Genomic DNA, 23,325 nt, shown 5'->3' with positions numbered 1-23,325 from the left:
GGCGCGAGCTCACCGCGTTATACGTATAGCCATTCCTGATGCAGGTGCACGGCGTCCTGTGTATTGCATCACTCTAATTTAAAACAGATCACTCACGTCCGTTTCTTTCGTCTCAATTTACGTTCTAAAAGTGACATTTAGCGAATTTTCAACCCACTGCGTGCGAACTAAAATTGTGATTTGCAGTTTCAGTGGCATTAGGACTTGTCGCAAAAAAAAAAGTGTCGTGCTTGCATTGACCCTAAATCCCGTGCCGACTTGTCGTTCGATCTTCAGGTGTGAAAGCGAGATATATTGGAAAGTCGATGTCTGAATCGAGTTTCGGATTTTTATTTGTGTTCGGCACAGTTGTTCCAAGCTTGCGCTTGTAGGCGGCATTGGTTTTTGTGTGTTATTTAATAATAAATCTGCGAACAAGTTAAAACACATCGCTTGCGTTCGCTTTTCTGCTAATTGTTGAGGGAATTTTCAGTTCTGTATGTGCAAACAAAAATTGTTCTTGTTGCTACCGGTGTTCTTCAAAAACCTGTCGCGCCATTGTTTCCTCACAGAACAATAATAGAAAGATATTGAGATCAGCAAAGCCGAGAAAATTTAGAGGCCTCTCATATTCAAAAATCGGCAAGTGATGTGCGAGCCACCCCTCGCGTACTTTGAGTGATAACGATTTGAGAGCCTTCCTAGCGAACGTCTACAACGAAAAATTTTGGCAGCCGCAGTATTTGATCCTTCTTAATTTTTTCCCTTCTTTTTTCTTCTTACATTTGATTGGTTCCCGTATGTGGTTTTTCTCGTTTCTCTTTGTCTTTATGGTAGAGCTCATTCATGTATAACTGGCTTTCCTTTTTCTATGGTGCGTGTGTCTCATTTCTACTGTACCTTCTTTCTCTTTATTTCGCAATACATCAGCTGGCAGTCAGGGCTCTGTGTCCTCTTTTCTTCCTCACTGCTTGCGCGCTGCGTTTAATGTGATGTCATCTTACCATCTAGATTAACTCTCCGCTTTACTGCAGTACATCGTGTTCCCAACTTCTGTGATAGACTTCCAAGATGCATATTTTATTCAAGGGCCATTGATTTCTAATTCCGGAAATTAAAGAAGCAAGAAATAACTAATAATGTCTGTATTTCCTTCATTCATACGAACTAATCTTTGTCTCTGGAATGAGGCCCGGTTGAGAGGGCTTCATTTCTTTTAAATGGCGTCGTGTTTGGCTTCGAGCATGTTGAAGTCTTCTTATGCAGCGACCTTCATACCTGAAACAATATGTACACATTTGAGCTTATTATTTTACCCATCGCACTAAGATTTCCTTTGAAATGAAGATTATTAAATATTTGTTTTACGTTCGAGGTGATTCAGCTTCGATTTAGATCTGTTTGTTGTTTTAGTTTGTAACTCAGATACTCAGTTTAAGAATATCGCTCACTTTGCGCGAATCCGTATCTACTGTCTCTAGAATTTTGTTTTTTATCGGAATTTAAATATGTGGTACATGGTACATGCAAGATATCCCCTCAGAAGAATGAAGCTACCTACAAAAACTTGCATTTTTCAGTGTTGTAAGTTTCAATATCCTGACTCTTTTCTACCCAACAATGATAACTTATCTAGAATTGTGGTGTATATAAAAAATAAAAATGTATACACAATATCTTGTTCCTAAGATCACATTTTCAGGGAATCGCTAAAAGCTTGTTTTAAATTGGAAATTTTTTTTTTCATTTTTGAATAAATTAAGATACGATTTTATGGGCGTGTCCGTAAGGTCAGATAGAGCTATTCCTGCGCTTTGAACCTGATATCAGATTCTACTGGAGGCAATATTAAACGAATTTAGGTTTGGAAATGGTGAGCTGTTATTCGCAATAAAATTGAAAACCTGCAATATTCTTTATTTAAACTATTGTCGAACCTTTTTACACAGCTTTAAAGAGAAACTGTATTTGAGAAAAAAAAAGTCTTAAATCATCTGCATTTGGCCTCCATGATCACGAATAACGAGATTATTATTCGATTTCGCGCACGGAGGCTAAAGAAATGAATTTTCAAAGTACCGCTGAAGCCCCTCCTCCCAGGACGTGACGCCATATTAGAAGTTTTCGGAGCCTCCGCCCTCGAGCGTCTACAGCACGTATCAAAGGTATGCACGCGCAGTCTTTTCTCTTCTTTTAGGTGTCAGAAAAAGACGTCACGACTGTTGTCATTGCGAGGGAATACTCCTGGCAAGCTTCCAATTGCACGCGCTACCCACACGTGTGACACGCCCTTTGCGGCTTAAATGTCCTAGTATGATGTCACGACTGGTCAGTGGTGTTTAGAGTCGTCTCGCGTTTAGTTACATTTACGCGGGAAGCGAACGTTGGGAAAAGTGTTTCAGCGTGAATTTTATAAGTACAGAACGCACTAGTAAATGTTCTGTTTTTACTATCACGATATGGCAAGTATTATGCAACGAGTGACCATCAATGTTAAGTTTTAATGCACATCAGTGGTTATTGGCTTATCTAATGGCGTGACCCGCAGTAATAGCCAAGCTAGTCGCTTTGCGTTCGGGAAATTATACGTCTTTCTGAACTGAACTTGATGAAATAAGTTATTACCTGTTTGCACTTCCAAGGAGCGGGCCGCACCACAGCCCACATGGTTGCATCCCCTGACCCAGAGACTATATCTGTGTCCAGGCATTAGATGGGTGAACACCGTCATCCCAGTTCGATCATATGGCAGCCAGTCATCGTAGAAGCTACTCATCCGACAGTTGTCACTCGGATCCGTACAGTTAAGCCAGGTTGAGTTGTCCAAGGAAGCCTGAGTATAAAATAGCAGCTTTAAGAATCCCAGTACGTTGCGATGCTTTGCGTAAACGCACAATATTATTCGGTGCAAAACAAGTTTAGAAAGTGCCGTGGCTATTTTGTTTTACAAATATACCGCGGGAGTGTATCCATATCCTAAAGGCCCGTTCACACGTTCAGCGAAGCGCTAAGGCAGCGCCACGTGAGCGCTCTTTAGAGTGCTCATGTGGCGCTTCCTTACGCGTGACTTAGTTGTGATATAGCGCGCGATTAGCGTTTCAGTAGCGCCTTGATATCGCTTCTTGTATTGCGGCTACTGTTGCGGATTAACGCGTGTACTGCGGTTCCGGTTCCTGTAGCGGGGTGTGCATCAACAGCACCATGGCGGACATGAGGGACCCTGAAATAGAAACGCGACAAATGCTGTTACATACGCAATTATTGCGTACGTGCGTGGACGGCTTAACGCCCAGAAGAGATTTTTGGGCACGCGAAATATTTCGCCACCGATATACCAGCGGGTATCCGGCGAACCTTCTTCTCTGGCTGAGAGACCGAGACAGATCTCTTTCGAAGGGGATTATTTTTTAACTGCGTGTCATTCAAACCAGGGTCACGCATGTCGAATAGGAAGCGATGAGGTCGTACCCAATGAATTAGTCGCTCAAAGTTCAGGCCAGTGAATGGCCTGCCCGACCGTTTACTTGGAGAGCGGCTCTTTTGCTTCATCTTCTTTCACAACCAAAGAAAAAATAACAACGGAATCACCGTGCACGCGCCGTTCCGCAGCAGGAAACACGGCAGAAGGGGTGTGAGAGCGCTTAGACAGCGCTGCTGAAGTGCTAACCGAGCGCTGCTTAAGCGCTGCTGAAGCGCTAACCGAGCGCTTCGCCACGCGCAAGTTGGTCCCACTTGAGGGCTGCTTCCAGCGCTCATGAGACGCTAACTTAGCGCTCCACTGTGTGTGTGCACCGGCCTTAAGAACGACAGCGCATTTTCTAGCGGAGAAATATGAAAATGGTTCGTTTTTTTTTGTCAGACAAACAGAATACGACAACTAAATCCGTTCTATTCTTTCCCTTCAGATTGCTTTGCAGGAAGACTGTTAAACAGGTGCAGATCATTAGACCTGCGATATCAAATTGAATATAATTTTTATACCCCTTGCATAAAATGTGTTACAAACTCGGGTCCCATAACTTGTTAATTGTCAAGAACGAAAAAGAAACGGCAAATTTGACTGTCACAATATACGATTTAAATTGACAAGATGGTAAAGAACTGTGTTTCTATTACTTTCAGGACCCTAGCTCTAGACATGTGAGTGTCACGTGTGCTAACCTATTCTTATAGGCGTTTGGAAAGACACGACGTTGTAAGCAGTTCGTTAGCTGAAATTTGTTGAGGGCAAAACTTGAACCCATTCGCTCGGCACAATTTTCTTCTTCAAATTTTATTTTGTCGGTTTCTTAGTTTAAGGCTGGTCATTGAAAACACAAATGTACATAAGAACGCTACTACAAGCTTGAGATATAAAGTTAGTTCACTATGCCATATGTTAAGTGTAGTGATGTGGTAATCTCTCTGACGTCGTAAACGTTGGACATTGTGAAAAATTACGCTAAAGAGAAAAGGACAAAAGAAGAAGGGACAAAGAAGAGAGAAAGAGAGAAGGTCGTTTATTAAAATAAGAATGAAAATCCGAGAGGGCTAGTTTAGACTAAGAAACACAAATCACAAAAAGGCGGAACTCGCAACTCAGATGTAAGAGGTGAAGAAAATAAAGATGAAGTAAGACGCAAGACAAGGGACACCGAAACAAAATAAAATATAGTTCAGTCGCAACCAGATTACCGCAAAAAAGAAACTGATTTCTCATAACTCAACGATCGGCCAAACCCAAGATGTTAAACGCCTTGAGCACCTCACGTGTTTGCTTTTCTTCGATCCGCCTTATAATTGAGATTTTTTTCTAAGGATGGTGAACAAACTCATCTCTTGTAATGTTCTGACCCCCTACCGTTAGTGTGAAAGAAAGGTTACGCTCTCGTAGCCGGTCGACCAGACACCGCTCCGCCTGTCAAACGTAATATCGTCCACAGACAAAAGACATATTATACACAACGCCCGATCGAGAGGGAACAAAATGCCGCGCATGTTTTTGTGGCACGTGTGTTTTGATAGATTGTCTGCTTTTTCACGAGCATTAGAACATATCTGACACATTTTTGAGGGGTTGAGCGAACTAGAGGCACACCATACCTACTTGCCACTTATCTTAGATTGTGTGATATTTCCCCCAGATATGGAATAAACACCGTCCGTTTTTCGCAAACATTGCGCTTAGTTTTTACACCCCTTTTAACTTTTTTTACTAGTGGCTCTATCACATCCATTAAAACCTGAATCGGGAACTCTGAACATTTTAGTCTGTCGATTTGGCCCAAGAGAGCGATATAAATGTCATAGAAAAATGGCGTTCTTAAAGCTGGACGAGGGGCAAAAGATAGCTACGCCAATATTCCCTACATTGGGGGGAGTAGACCTGTAGTAAAGAATACCCTTTTTTGGAACTGGATGAGCAAGAACAGGACACGTGATCGACGTGCAATGAGAGATACAGGTCTAAGAATTTCAAGAAACGTTCCTTTGCCTTGTCAAAAGTAAATGTAAAGTCGTAACTACACATCTGAAAAAATGTCCATAATCCGACTAAGTACATATTGATCCGCAGTTTTTTTGAACATTAAAATATGATTATTTAAATATCGAAACATGTTGAAAACTAGCGTGGTCTTAACAGCTACTGCAGTAACACGGTAAATTCTCACAAAAAAATATCAATTAGGACAGGGGCGGGAAAGGTCCCAGTGCACAGATCCGATCTTTGTAAAAGCACCCTGCTTTGCCATCCGACTAATATGGAATCTAAATGAAAGTGCAGTGGCTCAAGATAACTAACTGTAGTCACTCCACGTGAGTTCCGGTAAGAAACTTAATTTTGCGACTCAATACGGGCCCTGACTGAGCTAAGTGAAGGATCATGTGAAGGGAATAAAAAAAGGTCTTGCATATATACGTTAAATACACTGTGATTGGAAAATACATATGTAATTAAGGTTTGAAACTGAGTTTCAGAATAACGGACCAAAAAGAGATAATCAATCCGCAAACCGGAGTGATGTTTCGGGAGTTGTATCGACATTTGCCGTAGTAACGAACCCCTCTCTCTGGCAATTGCTCTGAAAGGACAGGCCTCCTTGTGCGGTTTCGCACTGAACACTTCAGACCTAAAAAGGTCATGTTTGGATGTCACTTCTAGTAATTTCTTGGGCCAAATCGATAGACGAAGATCTTCAGCGTTCCCGATTCAAGTTAATGGAGGTAGTAGGAACACTGTAAGAAGAGCTTGAAGGGGGTAAGCAGGCTATAAGCACAATGTTGACAAAAAACGAGTGGTGGTTTTTCCAAGTGTACACAGAATATCACATAATCTAACAGAAGTGGCAAAGAGGTATGGTGTGCCCCTAGTGCTCTCAGTCCCTCAAAAAGGCGTCACATTTTTTCTAAGGTTTCTAAAAATCTATTAAACACAGGCTGTCACAAGAACAGGCTCGCCCTTTTGTTCCGTGTTCATCGGGTACTGTGTATAGTATTCCTCTCCCCTGTGGGCGAGGCACTGTTGGACAAACTGGACATTGTCTGAATGACCGGCTATGAGAGCATAGTCTCTCGTTAACTTCAACATTAGGGGGTCACCTTTTGGTACAATGTAAGAGCAGTTCGTGTTCATCATCTTTAAAAATAATTATTGGGCGGCTTAAAAATACGAAAATAAAACACGTGACGTGCTCGCGGGTTTTACCATCTAGGATTTGGGACATCGCTGCCTTAGTCAGACGTGAGTGGCTTTGAGTGAAGAAGAAGTGCATTCTTTGCGGTCATTTGGTTGCGAATGGACTGTATTTCCCTTTGTCGGTGTCCCTAGAGCCACTAAATGAGCTCCGCGTAGCTTACATAGTGGCACTAGGTGTCCCTTGTCACAAGTGCTGCTTCATACTTCATTTCTTAACCTATTATATCAGATTTGCGAGTGCGCGCCTGTCTGTGTTCTGTGGTACCTTCTCTTTAGTCCTTGTTTCTTTGTGCGCGAAATTAATCAATCTTTTATATTTTAAATTGCGTGAACATCCATTTAGTCTCAATAATCGGGCATTGTAAAATGAATACTTGTTGGCGCACCTGTGCAGATCTAGATTCGTGCAGAGATTATAAGCATGCATTAGGTTGAAGTCGTCAACGTATAGACGAAGGATTTTCTTGGAAAGAGCTGAACCTCACTGTTGAATAAACGAATGCCTTAGCATAGATACATGCGCTGCGTGTTTGCCTAAAAGTGTCTCGAAATCCGAATACAACTCTGCATTAGCGCTCAAATTAAGATTATCCCAGAAGCTTTCAACTTGAGTTCGACGAGTTTACCCACCTGAATATCAACAGTTTCCGTGTCTCTAAAGGTCCACTTGACGGCCGCAGTCGTCGAGTTCCCACCAACCAGGGTAATAACACTCGCTGCATCTGGAACTGAAAACTTTCTTTGTGTAAACAGTTCGTCTAAATAATTTAAAACATTTCAGATGCACAAATGCAATGTTGTACATCTCGTAAACAACAATAATGTTTAAATGCATTATATTATGTAAAAATTGGGAAAACTGTTCAAGTGCATTCGCATTGGCGACTGAAAAGATTTGATAAAAAAGTAAAAACCAACAAAAAAGCGTTTATTTGTAAAAATATAAAAAAATAACAAAAAAAGAACAGACTACATAAACGCAATATAATAAACGATAAATATATTAAATAATAAACGCAAATGCAATTTACACTAAGAGTCAAACATAGAGACGGTGTGATAACCCAAACAGCAGTAAGATTTTAAAATGCTCAGGGAAGACTTGGGAGGTGCATTTCATGCCTAAAACTTTTTTTGTTTTGGCTTAACACTAATTCTCTAATTTTTTTCTTGAATCCACCTTAAAAATGGAGGCGCATCTAAGGCTTCTAGAATGCGATTTCTTTAGAATGTTTGCATTCAACACAAACATTGTTATAGAATTGAATAGGTTTTTTCTGGTCTGGAAACAATTTACAATTTCTTTCCAATTTTTGCAACATTGCAATAATATTATAAGCACCAGAATATAAAAAATGCGCTTACATCATGCTACAGTGCTCTTAAAAATAATTGTCGCTTGATAACGTAATTATTTAATACTTGCCGTTGTATTGTCAGCACAAATAGTGTATACGCGTCCCTGATGTTACAAGCAGCTCAAGTTTTATCATTTTAATTTATTTAATTCAAGTTCCGTTTTTTAATGTGAATCGACATTCTCAATGAAATGATTGCCATGGGCACTGTTTTGCCATTATTTAGTTTCGGTGACGCACTTCGAAAATAACAGAATAATGTCGAGAAGTAAACGACCACATACATGTTAATGGCTGGCATAATTTGAGTTTTTGTCTCGTTTTTGAATAACACTGTACTACTCTAACCTGTTTTCTATATATATAAATGTATCTTTTTTTCCTTTTTTGTTTTGATGTCCTGGTTATTTTAAGATATTAGACATTGCCTCTTTCGCTGGTCACGTATGATACGAAAATAAGCAGAATACAGCATTATATTCAAAATTTGTGCATTAAAGTTATACGGAAGTATAAATTGACTGGACAAAAGATGTCCCTTAAAAAACCATGCGAAGCTCTATTTTCGACCTAAACGGTAATCCATTCTGCTACTGCAAAAATTTCAAATTATACAGTTTTTTTAATTTTATATTTTTTAACAATATTTATGAGATTTATGGCGGGTATGGTCAAACTTTCGTTTGTATGTTGAATACGTGACTTCATTCTTTCCTCGCTCCTATTGGCAAATGATCATCTTCAATATCGGGGAAAATATTTCTGCGGGACTTCCATGGGAAAGAGGATAGCTGGCGAAGAATAGTACTAGCTCTAGTCAACGATGGGACTCGGTGAACACAAACGTCTCTATATTTCTGACACCACAGCCATAGAAAGTTGTCGCAAATATAGCAGTGTGCACACTGCCGGAAAAAAATAAACTAATGAATTAAGCACGTAGTCACACCTTCGTCACTTTCGCAATATGCAAGGTACCTAACTGTTTTTGTGGCATGCAGAAGGTCGTCTAATAAGCGTTTCATATACATTTTAAACAGTTCATTTTTTAAACTGGTGATAGTGTAAATCAAATAAGCCTTTTAGATCAATTAAAAAAAAACATAAAACGAAATGAATTTTTTTTTATTAATCAGTTTGTAAGCATTATTCCTTTTTTTTCTCCTTTGTCTTTGTTTTACACCGCAAAAGTAGACTGCGCTGTGCCGAATGCTCAGTCCCCACACTTATATAGCTCTATGCAGTCCGGTAAAGATTTCATAGTTTTAGAAGTTGTCGTTATCGGGTTTAAAAGTCATAAGGATTCTGAGACATTTTTAAAAGGAGAATGATGGCCAACGAATCGTCGTATACCCGGAGATTTATGGCGGCTGCTGCAACGAATCCGAGCCGTTTATTTCGATTCAAACTGAGAAATTTGCATACAGATTGCAATAAGGTAACGGTCACTTGTGGAACTTTTGCCTCTAGTGGGGAAGGCTAGCGATAGATGTGGTCGGCAACTGAGCGTCCGTTTGCGCACTGTTTATTTCTACGGTGCAGACGCAAAGTAATTTCGTTTCGGCGACAGTTTGTATATTTATAGAACATATTGCATTTTTATGTATATACGAACCAGAAATGTCGTTTAATAAATTCGTCTCCAGGACTATATTTGAAAGCGTAAATTCAGCACGCTAAAATAAATGTTTGTTTTATTGCGACGCAACTAACTTGGATTAAACAAAATACTGCTCGTTATGAATTGCTTTAGATGTAATTTCGTGACTTTACTACATAACTTATCTGTTTTCATAATAATGAGGATATAACCTTATTGTTCAAGCATATCTTGAACGAGCTAAATCGGGGCTGTATATTTGTATGCGAAGCAGCTTAAGTAGAAACTCTGAACTTCCATAGCTAAAAAATAATCTAGAGGAAATATAATATTGTTGCCCACGCTACACCATGGGAGTGGGGTGTTATTGTTTATTAATTATTCTGTCATAAAACGCAAGAGATTCCTATATAAACTTACCAGAAGCCACAGGTTCGACCGTGGGTCTCAATGATTCAATTTCCGGATTTGACTCTCCTAAGAAAACAAAATGTAAAACGAAGAAATGTGAGGTTCGAAGTCTTAGATGATACGAAGCACCAAACCGCAATAGCAGGGCTTCTAATAACAGGTAAAAAACAAGTTTCAAATAAGCATGCAGCAATCGAACCACAAGGTGCGCCTTATACACACTTTTTGTTCTGAACTAAAAGGTGTCAGTTAGAAGACCGGTATATGCGATATTTATTTTTCAAAAATGTCGACATATCTTAGATAAACGCTACAGTTTGACGATGATCAAAATATTAATTTAGTTTCAAGAATAAGGCCTCACGATATAAATCGTATTCCAATATTGCAAGCTACAAGGGCAACAATATTTTTTAAATATTTATAATATACTTAAAAAAAATTCAAGGCAATAATTTTCCAACGTTTGAGGGTCTAGTATACTACTTAAAAGTATGCCTAGTATTTATAAAAATACGTGCCACAACGTGATCATCAATCGATTCTTTTTTTTTGTTTTTGTTTCACTGCATTCGTTATTTTTAGTTACGTATCGGTAGTGCTTGCTCTCCGCAGAGTCACGTGTGTTGGAAATTTCCACTCGCTGGAATCTTTTCTTTAACCATTTTTATTTTTAGTCAGTAAACAATAATTTGTTTAGTAAATTTTATTATTGCAGATTGCACATTCCAGGAAAGGAGCTGAGACTTTTGGTCAAATTGGCTAGCAAAATGAAGCAAAAACAGTGTTCAAAATAGTAGTCACGGAACTACTACTGCCGAATTCTTTATATATAGAAACTTTCTACTGTCATAGTTTTACTTGTGTTGCAATTTACTTGCATTGGTCTTGTGCAATACAGTTTAAACAGGCGGAAACCAATCTTGGTGCCGTAAGCACTGCTTTTTATAAGATTATGTTTTTACTTAGACCTGACAAGATACATTTGTTTTTATGCCTTTAAAAAGAGCTTGTTATGGGCATTAAAAAATAAATGTGCTTGTTTTTTCCTGATACTCTTTTGTTAAATAAGCGTAAGCATCTTTTCGACAGAAAATATTGACCAAGTCTTTAATATAAAATCTATACTCTTATTTACATCCTCGTAGAAATTATATAAATTATAAATTGAATTAAAGGCATGGTGACCTGAAGTTTTGATTCCAGAAAAGTAATGCAGGAGATGTAGGCGGGATTCTACAATCCCTACAACACTACTCGTAAGGCGATATCTCAAATGAACGGCCGTATTTTGGGAAAAAGAGGTCGAGATTGTACCAGGCCGACGAGGCGCGTGACGTAGAGATACATCGTTTCCTCCTCTCTTGGCTTCGCTCCCTCAAGGCGGCGAGGCGGAGAAGACGCGAGGCCGTTCCCTCTCCTTCTCGGAGAAACATGACGTGAACATTTCTTTCAAATGCACCTCCTTTTTTTTTTTAAAAAAATACGGTCATCCGTTCGAGATATCGCTGTATGAGTGATGTTTTCGTGTTTGTAGCATCCCGTCGCACGCTTTTGCCGCGTGTTTTGTGGAATCCAGATTTTGGTTCAGCATTCCTTTAGACAATGCTTAGAAACAAAAACCTGGCTATTAAACATTAACATTTAGGTTTTAAGAAATTGGAAGTCATTTCATTATTCCTGCATTGCTGTCGTGACAACGCTTTCTGATATTATGTTATAAAAAAAACAAAAAAAAACACTGTTGCTGGAGTCACGGAATAGAAAAATGATTGGAGGTCCTTTCTGTCACTAACCCAATTTCAAATGTTTCATGTTGAAAGACGATGTTCCGGTTTTTGTAGTTGTGGTTTAGGGCTTAATTTATGTTATCTGCCTTTCACTTAACGCGGAACTACGTAATTATGCCCTTACTGTGTGGTTGCGTGATGACCCAGGTCTCTGTTGGAATTCCACAGCTTACTTCCATGAGACAGCCCTGGATTACAATAGTGTAGTTCTTCGATGGCCTCAATTCCGAGAGCAGCGCCATTTTTTCGGATCTATCGAAATGGTCTTCTCCAAGGACCACAGAAACCGACGGTACCGCCTCTTGACCGGGAGAGAAGCACGACACCTGCGAGATGGGAGCTTTTAGGCGACAGCTACGTATTATGTTTGTTTCGTCTTGTAAAATGCAGACGACCCCGATAACGCATTGTTCGACGAGTAACAAGCCGTGCTCTGTGGCGGCTGCCTTACCTTGAAGAACGCGTTGTGCCACATTGCTCTCCAGCTGACCAGTGCCTTGGTAGGACTCAGCGGAACGACTCTCACATTCATTACTCCTAGAAAAAAAGGCATGAGTATTTTTTCTCATTATGTCAAATAGCTGGTCATATTTTACCCGTATATTTAATTTAAGATATTATTCATAAAAAGTGTGTGTAAGTTACCACCAGTATAAGCTCGTAAGTTATCTTACCGGGCTAATACACGAGCTGCTCGGTTGTATTTAGTAATCACAATTGAGCTGAAATCAGTTTTGCTGCATACCCTTTATAACCAGGACAAAACGATTGTATAGCTACAAGTCTGAAACACTTAAAAAAATACGTAATAAACTCATGCATACGCAATAAACGCATGCAAGCTGCTCTGCCCGTTTGTTTCAAGCGTTTTAAAATTGAATTGGTGACTCTTGCAGTTTCGGTATAATAAATAAAAAAAATACGCCTCTTTGAATGGCGTCGCAAAAAACAAACGAAAGTAGCATTGCGGGCGAATTAGTATTCGCCTATATTATTTTTATAGGCTGCTCTACATGAGCAGGAAAGTCAATAGAGAAACTGAGAGGTCCAGCGCTGTTTTGTTCACATACGTTTGTAGTGTGAGCCTATAAAAAGGACTAAGATGATGTAGAGACACGACAGTAAAGCAGAGCAAGGAATAACAGCGCCCTTACTAATATATAATGCTTTGATCATTTATATTGGGCGCAGCAGTCATGATTGTTTGATTAATGTGCATCCAGCTATATTTGCCTTCAGGCGAAGACAGACAACCGATCGTGGGAAATCAGCTACAAACTGGACTCTGAGGAACCGGGTTATCTAATCCATGAAGCTAATGGCTTGGAGTTCATCACGATCATCTCCGATGAAGCTTAATTCTCGCTAGAAGAGCATGTTCAAGGACGAATTGCAAAGCTGAACATCGCGACGCGTAATTTCCGAGAATGGTTGAACAAGCCGACCACCACTCCTCGTCAATTGGCAACCGCCGGTGAGCACTTGACATAAGCAGTTGCTCAGCAGCTGGAGGTAAAGGCATTACAACTTAAGCAGAAAATGCATTTTATGACCACTATGGCTGAAGCTATGAGTGCGCACGAATGCAGGCAGGGATGAATAGTGAAGTCGGATATGTTTGATGGCGTATACTCAGCTGTAGCTATTTGGCTTAATATCTGCCAATATTCTAGAGAGAAGAATCGCTCTTTAGAAGAAAATTATTAAACTAAACTTTGCGATTATTCCTTTATGGAAATGGCAAGAACTTTTGAAGTTTGTTTCTGGGAGTGCATAAAAAAAAATTTACGAAATGCTTCAAAACAGCTTCACGACTTGTATTGAAGTGAATGCTGTAATACCTCGAAATAAAGCATTTTTAACACAGATCTAAGGGGCAGCTTGCTAAGATACTTAATATGAAAATAACGCTTTTTCGGCTCACTGATCCTACTTCAACGCAAGCATAATTGTTGCGCTGGTCATCCCTGGCATGAGTAAGGACGTAAATAATCAAGCACGCACTTTATGTGGGCAAAGTCTCCAAACACCATCGAAGATCATATGCATTCACTATTATGTACTGTGAACTACCACACATTTACAAAAAACAACCCCCCCCCCCCCCCCTTCCCGCAATTAACCAAGCTCAGATGTACGAAATTCGACGTTTATTTGAGGAAACGAGATCCGAGCGAGCAAGGCTTGGATTAGAAAGTCAAGGCACGGTTCACCCATCTACATCATTACGGTCGCTAGAGAAGAGCAAAAGAAAAAGAAAACAAATAAACAAAATTGTATACAGTCCGGGTTTGCTACGGCTGATCGAACACCATTTCATCGAAACATATTTTAGAGAACGGGCAAATTTTATCGAAGCTCTGTTTAGACAAGGTTTAGCGTTAGTTTATACAAACGTGGTTTATCGAAAAGGTGACGGTGTATTGACGCTTTGCGGCTACAATCTGTGGTGGCTCATAACACAAATGTTAACCCCCCTGGCCCACCCGTGCACGCCGCTTCGCGGAGGCAGAATTTACTAAAACGACGTTCATCGCCATTGTTTATGAACTGGGCTTCTGTGTAAAAGTATTCGATAAGCTGGGGTCAGTAAAACGGCGTTCGCTAAAACGAGCTTCTCTACACCCCCGGTATAGTCCCCCCCGGATGACGCACAAAGCAACTGGTTTCTTGGTTGAGTACAACATTGTCTACGCTCCTGTTACTGTCAGTGGTAGACCTGTGATGTTCTAATGGACACTGGAGCCCTCATCAACCTTGCCAATCACAATATCGTGGACGCAGAGAAGGGAGGAGTTGGAGCGCTCAGCGAAGTTTACAGCTACACGATGACACTGTCAAGCTAATGGAACACTGGGCAAATTAGTAGGTTTAGTTTCACATGATAAGGACATTTGACAAATAATCGAAACTCAAGTTATCTACTGTGCGTTGAGTGGTCAAATAGGCTTCTCCTTTTTGCCGCCGGGCGTGTATTCTTATTTCATTCCCCCCCCCCCCCCCCCCCCCCCGCTTGACACTAGAGCTGAAAGGTCGGGGTCCAATCTCTGCTTTACATTCACTGGCACATCCGGGCGGCGAGGCCTGGGCAATTCAAGTGTCGAAGTTCAGAACAAGAATTACAACATATGCTGAAAGTTGAGTTCCATGGAAAGGAACTTACAGTCGAGGCACTCGTCGTAGGAGAAGCAGATAGAATGTTCATCGAATATCGGACTAAATGAAGCGCTTCCAAGTGAACACATCTTGAAAGGGCGAAGCGACTCTCACCCAGTATGCGGAAACTCGCCCTGGGACTCCTTTTCGCGAGCACCCTACTTTAAAACGTGCTGAAGACGTGCCAACGTTGTAGTCGGAACTTATATGTCTAGAACCACATTCACCAGCGGCATAAAATATTAAGGTTCGCTTCAAAGTATATGGCAGCTCTGTTGTACGAAGAGGGCTCTGGAGTATGTCCCATGAAAAGAAAATGTTGCCGAAGCGCAAGATTCAAGGAATGCTAGGTGCCGGTATCATCAGACCATCATCATTAGCTCATGCATCTCCAAACACCGTCGTACCTGAAGAACATTGCACATCCCGCTTTTGTACTGAATATCGTCAAGTTAATAGCCAAACTGAACTTTTCCCGTTCCCAGTGCAAATGGTGCATAACATTGTACATGACACAGGAGGGTGTTCGTTCTTCTCTAAAATAGATTTCTGCAAAGGGTATCAGTAAGTCGCACAGCAAGAAGACATCAAAAGCTTCACTGCACCTGGGAGTATGAGTTTATGGGTATGAGTATAAGCCGCTCACATTTCGTCGGAAGAAAAGGTGACCAACTATAGTCGAGATTCAGTTTCAGGGTCAGAGGAACCGAACATGAATATTACTTGAGTATCCGTCAATAAAATAATCTATTCATGCAGAATTTTGAGCATAAACGGTTTGCACATTTTTTAATACCAAGAAAAAGATGGCGAAGAAAATCCCCCTGATAAAAATACGGATCACGTAAAAGTAATACACAATTGGGTGATTTCATTTGAATTCGACCAAACTTGTCGGGGGGGGGGGGTCTTTAGATTTAATCGTAAAAAATATATATGATACCCGAATCCTTGTGATGAAAGAAACTGCCTTTGAAAAAAATTAGAATTGTATAGTTTGAGAGAAAAAAATTCTGAGGCGCTGCAGGGTAGAAAACGTCAAATTCCCAATTTGATTTTATCTCGACTTTAGCCGCCATTTACAAAATATCGAATTCTTGCAGAATTATTATATTTATTACGCAATATTTACGCAGACTTGGCTATTTTTAGAGGTAAATTTCTGTCTTCTGTTATTTTAAATTAATTTTCTAAAAAATCTCAAACATGCAACCTAGAGCAAGTGTGACGCAACTTCGGACAGCTATATAAAACGAACGGTAGGGCGCAATGACGTGAGACAGATATCTGTGCGTAGCTATCAATGTAAGCTATCGATTGACATGTATTTTCTGGTTATTGTGTTTACCGTGTTGTTTTTATTCTGCCACAAATATAGACAAAAATGAAAAATATGCAAATTTTGAAGTCAATTTTCTCAAAAAAGCCATTTTTTATTTCGTTCATACTTTTTTAATTTATTGCCCAGATTCTGCTTAATAACCGGGTATAAATATTGCTTGACCTTTTTTTGTTGTAGTTTTAGGACAACCAGTTGAATAAGTCATTTTTATCGCGTAATACCAACCTCCGGCTCCGGTATGCGGGCTTCACCGCAACATTGATAATTGGCTCAGCAATATCAGATTTCACTGAAAACTACTTTACCCCGTTGAATTTTTACTAATATATTTTAAAAAAAATCAGTAACGTCATAAAGAAATGAGAGATGGCTGAATTGACGAAGTGATGTCTGCGAAGTCACAGCTTGCATTTTCGAACGTCGCCACGACAACGTTTTACTACTGAGGTTGCACGAAACTTATATATTTAAATTATTTGTTTGAACATTGTGACGTGATAAACAACAACAAAAGTAAATTTAGTTAACATCAATGTTAACTAGCCTAAGCGAGTGGAGAGATCCAAGACGTTTCATCCGTTTCGATCATGTCGGGTTGCATTCTACGGCACTATCCAGTCCAGAAAAACAATATCCCCGTTTATGCGTTTCGGACAATCTTTATTTTATACAAACATTATCGGAAAATCGGCTCGAATTTTTTAATTTTACCGCATGGCATTCTTTCGCCTATCCTTCATTGGCCCTTAGTATTCCGAGGTACGTGAAAAAAAAAATTGACTACATTTTGTCCATCCTTCGGCTTTTGGACTACTTGTTGCATACGTTTAAACTTTTTGGGCTACGCACAGCATATCGGAAGTTGCTTTTCAGCTTACAGTAATCATACTCTTTTGTTGGCAGTATGCAATAAAACACTCATAGGTAACAGTTTAACAAAAGCACTCTATTTATTGAGTAATTTATTTGGGTTAACAAGGCACACCTATAGAAACACATAATTTTTCACAGAAGCGCAAATGTACAAGAAGAGGCTTTAACAACAAAACAAAACAAAGCCGTAGATCATCTGAGAGTTCCGCACGTGCACCACAGAGGTTCATGCATTAAGACGAAGATAGAACAGTTCGCTCAAGCTGCACTTCGCCCCTTTCGCGTCGCCACACGTGCGAAGCGCGGATGCCTTTCCGAGTCGGTACGCAACTCCACTCTGTTTTCTTGATTCTGCGGAAGTCACTCACCTCCTTCTCGGTTAAGTTCATGAGAGTTACGTTTTTGACACGCCTTCCAACCTTGTCCACAAAATCTACTGATGTTCGGACGAGCTGCTCCTCCGGTGAACGGAGGTTGTGCACCGTTGCGTGGTGTTTGAGAAGCCCTCCAACCCCGTCACAAGAGTTTTTACCATGCCCAGAGGCAGAAAATATCCACTTCAATTGGGTATGGCCCACTCGTTCGAACTCATGCAGCTGAAATCTATTTTTAAAATGAGCAGGTGCCCCGTCGGATATGTACGTTAGTGAAGCATAAACTGGGATGTGCTCCTCCAGCCAGTCTTCTATAAGTCTCAGAGCCAGCAGCGCATGGGAAGTGTCATGACATAAGTCCTCACAGACAACGCCGAAGCATTTTGAGCCTTGCGACGTGGATGCCACACACGTGAACACAGAGAGCTGACGCTTGTGCCAGTGGTACTCCTGTATCTCGTGTGGCAAAATTACCGTCCAGTTCTCCGCAAAATCGAAGTGCATGACGATGTGTCTTGAGGTCACACTAGACTTCTCAATCCGTATGGCTTCCCGTTGTGTCCTACGAATAAAATCGTGCATGGAAAACCTTGTGGCCCCTTTCTGTAGCTCTTTCAAAAAGGCGCTGGAGTCGGCAGTCTTGCTTATCAAATTACCATTCTCCTATGTGAAAAATGTAATTTCCTCTTCAGGCACCATTTCCAATGATTCTAAGGAGAGTCTGTCAGTCGAGGGGCAGTCTTTGCATTCGCCTCTGAAACATTCGGACGAGGGTTCAGGGCAGAGGCACAAAGCGAGAATCTCCTCTTTTGTTATCTTTTCTTCTCGCATGCTGTTCAGGGTGGAAAAGCACAAATCGAAATTCGTACAGCACACACATGCACAGACAGTCTGTTCAGGGTTTAGCTTGACCCACTTTGGCCGCAGCGAGTAAAATTTAGTCAGACCTAATTTTGAGTCCGGGTTTGCTTCCTTAAACAGCCTGTGCGTCTCTCGGACAGACCTTGTCATATACCGCTTCACGACCACATGTTCTTCGCCATCCTTCAGAAGCTTAACAGCATCTTTTTTGTTTGGGCTCTGCCGAGAACAGTCGAGATCGTCGTCGGTGTAATATTGCGTGGCTGCCCGTATGGTGTCCTCGCTTATGCTTCCACCGTGATAAGGCTCCGGACGCTCCCATACGCCGAACCGTTCACGAAGCTGCTTTGATTTCTTCAGAAGGTACTTCGATGCCTCAGGAATTAGCCGTTTTACCTCCCTAGTGGCTACGCCCTTGGGCACTAGCGTGAGGAGCTGACATCTCTCCTGGTAAGATGCCGCCTTCACAAAGGCCTCTCTGATGTTTGCCCACCACCCGTCGCAGCCGAGGCATGGTTGATCACTGCGAGAACTTGACCCACTTGGCTCCAAGGTATATGCAGTCGCCAACTTTTTTCGTACCTGTCGGCTGTGTGATCCTTCAATCTCCCGCTGTTTTCTTTCAGCATATGCCTGACGGCTTTTCGGGTTTACTGTAGAAGGCATGCGCAAAGGAGTTGTTTCAAGCCCAGCAGCAGAAATCTCTTCGTTAAGACCTTCCACTACTTCGTGCTCTTCGATGCAGCTTGCTGGAGAGCTCGAGCATGGATCACTGACAGATGATGAAAGCTTCTCACCGGTGTACTGGAAGCAGTTCTGGCAGAGCACGTCATCCAACGCAAGAGCCGCGGCTTTCGATGGAGGCAGGATCATCTTCAAGGCGTCTACGTTGAGATCGGTGACATAACGAAAACGTCGGTTGCGGTATACCCTTCGCTTATGTCTCTCGAAGTAGTCCGCGCAACTCTTTCTTTTAAAGCTGAAAACTGCAGCCATGACTGAGTTCAAAATAACGCGTTCATTCCTCGGGAGGTTCCGGCTTTCTGCTTTCGACGCAGTTCCGCAGTTCTCTTATACAAATTCATTGCTGCAAGCCCTCTTCTTATATTTTTTTTATTCTCTTATACTAGATGAGTTTGTCAAATATAGACACTGATTAGCGAATCAACCTAAGGACGCCAGAAATGTCATGGTGCGTGTTATTCGCTTACGAGTAAAAATAAATAATGGATAAGAGAAACAGACAGACCATAGCACCAGGGGCTCAAAGAGGACTACAAACATTAGTTCCGGAGAAAAGCGCTGCAACGAAGACACAAAATGATAAGCCAACCAAACCTTCCTTTTTGTTCTGATGCTCTTGCCGACACTGTGGCCATGTTTGTACTGGTGATAACTTGCCACCCTTGAAACAAATAAGCATCCGCAAAAGCTGTATGTATACAGTTACGACTCCATCGACCGGCGTGATAATGTCTAGTGTTTACTGCATTTGTTTTCTCCTTTTGACAAACTTGACCCAGCCGAGCTACAGAAACTTCGGGCACCAAAGAGTCTGAAGCTTCCGCCCATAAATTTATTGGGAGAAGGACAAGGACTGCTTCACACAGTTCCACTTCGCTGTGATGCATTGCGACAGCCTGTGACGACGCGAGTTCCACTCTAACAAGATTAGTATAACCCTCTTGCAACGGCGCACGCCGAGGTCAACTAAGAGTCGCATGGTAATCTTCATGATAAGAATCGCAGCCTTTTGCTGGCGCTCGCGAAGAGGTTACTGAACCTATACTTCACCTAACAACTGGACCAGTTGCAACTGATGTAATGAACATGGCTCTTTCTTTTGATGTAAAAACAAACATAAAGAAAAGCGCCAGAAAACGTGCATACCCAGCTGGTAAGCAACACACGGGAAATCAATTAAAAAAGTTTGAAAGAGAAAAAAAAATTTGCCTACGCCACTTGCCTTCTGTCATTTTTTTGTGACATTTCTTTTTTTGTAAAAAGTATATTACTAGGAATGCAACGAGGTAAAGTGGTTGTCAGTGAAATCTGATATTGCTGAGCCAATTATCAATGTTGCGGTGAAGCCCGCATACCGGAGCCGGAGGTTGGTATTACGCGATAAAAATGACTTATTCAACTGGTTGTCCGAAAACTACAACAAAAAAAGGTCAAGCAATCTTTATACCCGGTTATTAAGCAGAATCTGGGCAATAAATTAAAAAAGTATGAACGAAATAAAAAATGGCTTTTTTGAGAAAATTGACTTCAAAATTTGCATATTTTTCATTTTTGTCTACATTTGTGGCAGAATAAAAACAACACGGTAAACACAATAACCAGAAAATACATGTCAATCGATAGCTTACATTGATAGCTACGCACAGATATCTGTCTCACGTCATTGCGCCCTACCGTTCGTTTTATATAGCTGTCCGAAGTTGCGTCACACTTGCTCTAGGTTGCATGTTTGAGATTTTTTAGAAAATTAATTTAAAATAACAGAAGACAGAAATTTACCTCTAAAAATAGCCAAGTCTGCGTAAATATTGCGTAATAAATATAATAATTCTGCAAGAATTCGATATTTTGTAAATGGCGGCTAAAGTCGAGATAAAATCAAATTGGGAATTTGACGTGTTCTACCCTGCAGCGCCTCAGAATTTTTTTCTCTCAAACTATACAATTCTAATTTTTTTCAAAGGCAGTTTCTTTTATCACAAGGATTCGGGTATCATATATATTTTTTACGATTAAATCTAAAGACCCCCCCCGACAAGCTTGGTCGAATTCAAATGAAATCACCCAATTAATAAATACACAGTTAATCTCAAAGTTTCACTTTTATAGTTGCAACAGGTAGGACAGTCATTTCAAGCATTAGCAGCTAAGAACTACTGATCTCAGTCAATAAGCTGTTGACCTCACAGTTTGTTAAACAATGCACAATTCCTTCGCGTCTGTGACGAACCCACAGAGAGACAAAAATAAAAATGCTTTCCTGACGACACGGTTTCATGAAGTGGCCTGCAGCGCACTGAACCATAATATATTATCATTTAGAAGAATTTAGAATTTAGAATTTAAAATTTAGAATATATTATCATTTCACTTCTTCAGCAACGAATGGATCGTTATTTTTTATAGTTCCCACGTGTATCTGGATTTCATTCTAAAAATGCATCTTCTAAACATCTTTAAACACTAGTACACCATCGCTACCCCCTTCCCGAACGAAAATATATATTAAAGTATTTGAAAACCTTTCGGCCTTCCTTTCCTGTACCCTTCACTATAAAGCCGCAGAATATTGTTTCCTTATCTTAAGCGCTATGTCAAGGTTGAGTGAAATCACTTTTATTTCTACTCGAAAACTAAAAGATAAATATTGAGCATAATGGTAAGCAAAACACTTTCAGTGCCATTTATTGGAAAGTTTGGCTCCAACTTATATTCACTTGCTTACCTAAAGACTCCGTTGGATCATAGCCCAGTGGATCCATCACTGTCGGCGTTACAGTAGTGATCCATCCTGGAAAATATGGGCAGAGTTGTTTCATTTTAACCGAGAAGAAGCCTATTTTTCCAATCTGATATGAACTCTATAGTTTACTATTTATCATAATAGAAGTCATCGCGAAACTATAGTTCGGAGGACTTAAATACACCAGCCTACTTAATAATATGTTAATGTACGCAGCATCTGCTTTGCGACCTACGGTCACGCATGAAAGTCGTGACGCAAAAATAACAATAATTATAGAGCACTCAAATTAAAATCGCTTCGGTTGCATATACTTGTACCACAACTTCATTCTCTTCTGGACAGGGTATTGAAATGACTTCTCACGGAGCTCCATATAACTACGAATAGCACTTATCTTGTTACAACTCACTTTGGACGTAGGCGATTCAACACAAAGAAACAAATTATGTATTTACCAATTAAGACGATACAGTTGAGGATATTCATTCGGGGCATGACCATGTTGAATACCAAGGAAGAAGCAGAACACCGAGCTGGCCAATATAAAAACCTGTAAAATAAATCGTAGTATCAATTTAAAACTCTGGGTGGTATTTTTCTAATAATGGTTTAGTTTTAGCACTGCGTAGTTTACAATTCAACTCAATAAAACTCTTGCATTACTTCACCTGTGTATATTTTCTCGATCAGAAAAAAAAATAAAAGCCTTACCGCACGTCAGCGTCCCGAAAGCAGAAATGGGGGGGATTACTCTGCGATCTGAGTGCGTGTTCTTATGCATGCCTTATATACAGTGTATCGCAGGCACCTTTTTTTTACTGAATTATTTGTCTCCGTGATATCGACTGATACAGGTTGTGATGTCTCCCCGTGAGGTAAGCATTGTTGCTTGCCTATTGGTTTGATTAACATGAACACGGAACGTCTGGCCGCGATTACGGTCCCGCAATCGGTAAAAAAGAGGTCAAGTATTTTCGTCCTGGACCGCATGGCGTGAACAGTAGGCGGAACGGTTGTTCTTGCTCACGTCGGTTTATCTCGAATGATAAGAGCTGCAGGCATTCCAAATTGCTCTTTCATAGACCTTCCTAATAATCGTCGGCTGTGTGCTGCAAAATTTGTCTACTGGCCTGTGGAACGCGTTAGGAACGTGCGCAGTCTATAGCTTTCCTTTAACAGCGTGGTTCTCCGCGATGATAAGCGCTGGAAAATCCCTATGCCGTGATGCACCTTTCTGTATTTTTTTTTTTTTTTTTTTTGGTTTGGAACACATTTAATGTTTCGTTACGCCCCGATGTTGAGCGCAGCGAACGCACGTGTTTCATTGTCCGGCGAGCAGGAACTCGATATCTGCGACCAATCAGTATCTGTGTGCGCTGGGCTACGCCTCGTTCGGTACTCTCGACGTTGGAGTA

At 40.7% G+C, this 23,325-nt stretch overlaps 1 protein-coding gene across 1 annotated transcript; it reads right to left on the bottom strand.

The window, feature by feature from the left end:
- Positions 1-1,038: 1,038 nt before the first annotated feature.
- Positions 1,039-22,784, bottom strand: LOC120849803. Its single transcript, XM_042292639.1, has 9 exons — positions 22,622-22,784; positions 22,366-22,460; positions 21,890-21,955; positions 12,266-12,351; positions 11,939-12,140; positions 10,034-10,090; positions 7,286-7,383; positions 2,605-2,812; positions 1,039-1,257 (listed from the first exon to the last, which is right to left on the bottom strand). The coding sequence occupies exons 2-9, from the start codon at positions 22,409-22,411 to the stop codon at positions 1,238-1,240; spliced, it is 783 nt and encodes a 260-aa protein (XP_042148573.1). The 5' UTR covers positions 22,412-22,460; positions 22,622-22,784; the 3' UTR covers positions 1,039-1,237.
- Positions 22,785-23,325: the final 541 nt, after the last annotated feature.

This window comes from Ixodes scapularis, unplaced genomic scaffold (assembly GCF_016920785.2).
Source record: "Ixodes scapularis isolate PalLabHiFi unplaced genomic scaffold, ASM1692078v2 PGA_scaffold3__209_contigs__length_174095766, whole genome shotgun sequence".
In the NCBI taxonomy this organism is placed as follows: Eukaryota; Metazoa; Arthropoda; class Arachnida; order Ixodida; family Ixodidae; genus Ixodes; species Ixodes scapularis.
Note: the sequence above shows the minus strand (reverse complement) of the source record. Positions and strands in the feature narration are given on the sequence as shown.

What these genes read in the sequence shown, in the direction of transcription:
- LOC120849803 (XM_042292639.1), bottom strand. Translation starts at nt 22,411, where the DNA reads ATGGTCATGCCCCGAATGAATATCCTCAACTGTATCGTCTTAATTG. An exon ending in GGTCATCACGCAACCACACA is followed by an intron (nt 10,091 to 11,938) that starts GTAAGGGCATAA and finishes TTGTTTTCTTAG; the next exon opens with GAGAGTCAAATCCGGAAATT. An exon ending in GGTCGAACCTGTGGCTTCTG is followed by an intron (nt 7,384 to 10,033) that starts GTAAGTTTATAT and finishes GAAAGTTTTCAG; the next exon opens with TTCCAGATGCAGCGAGTGTT.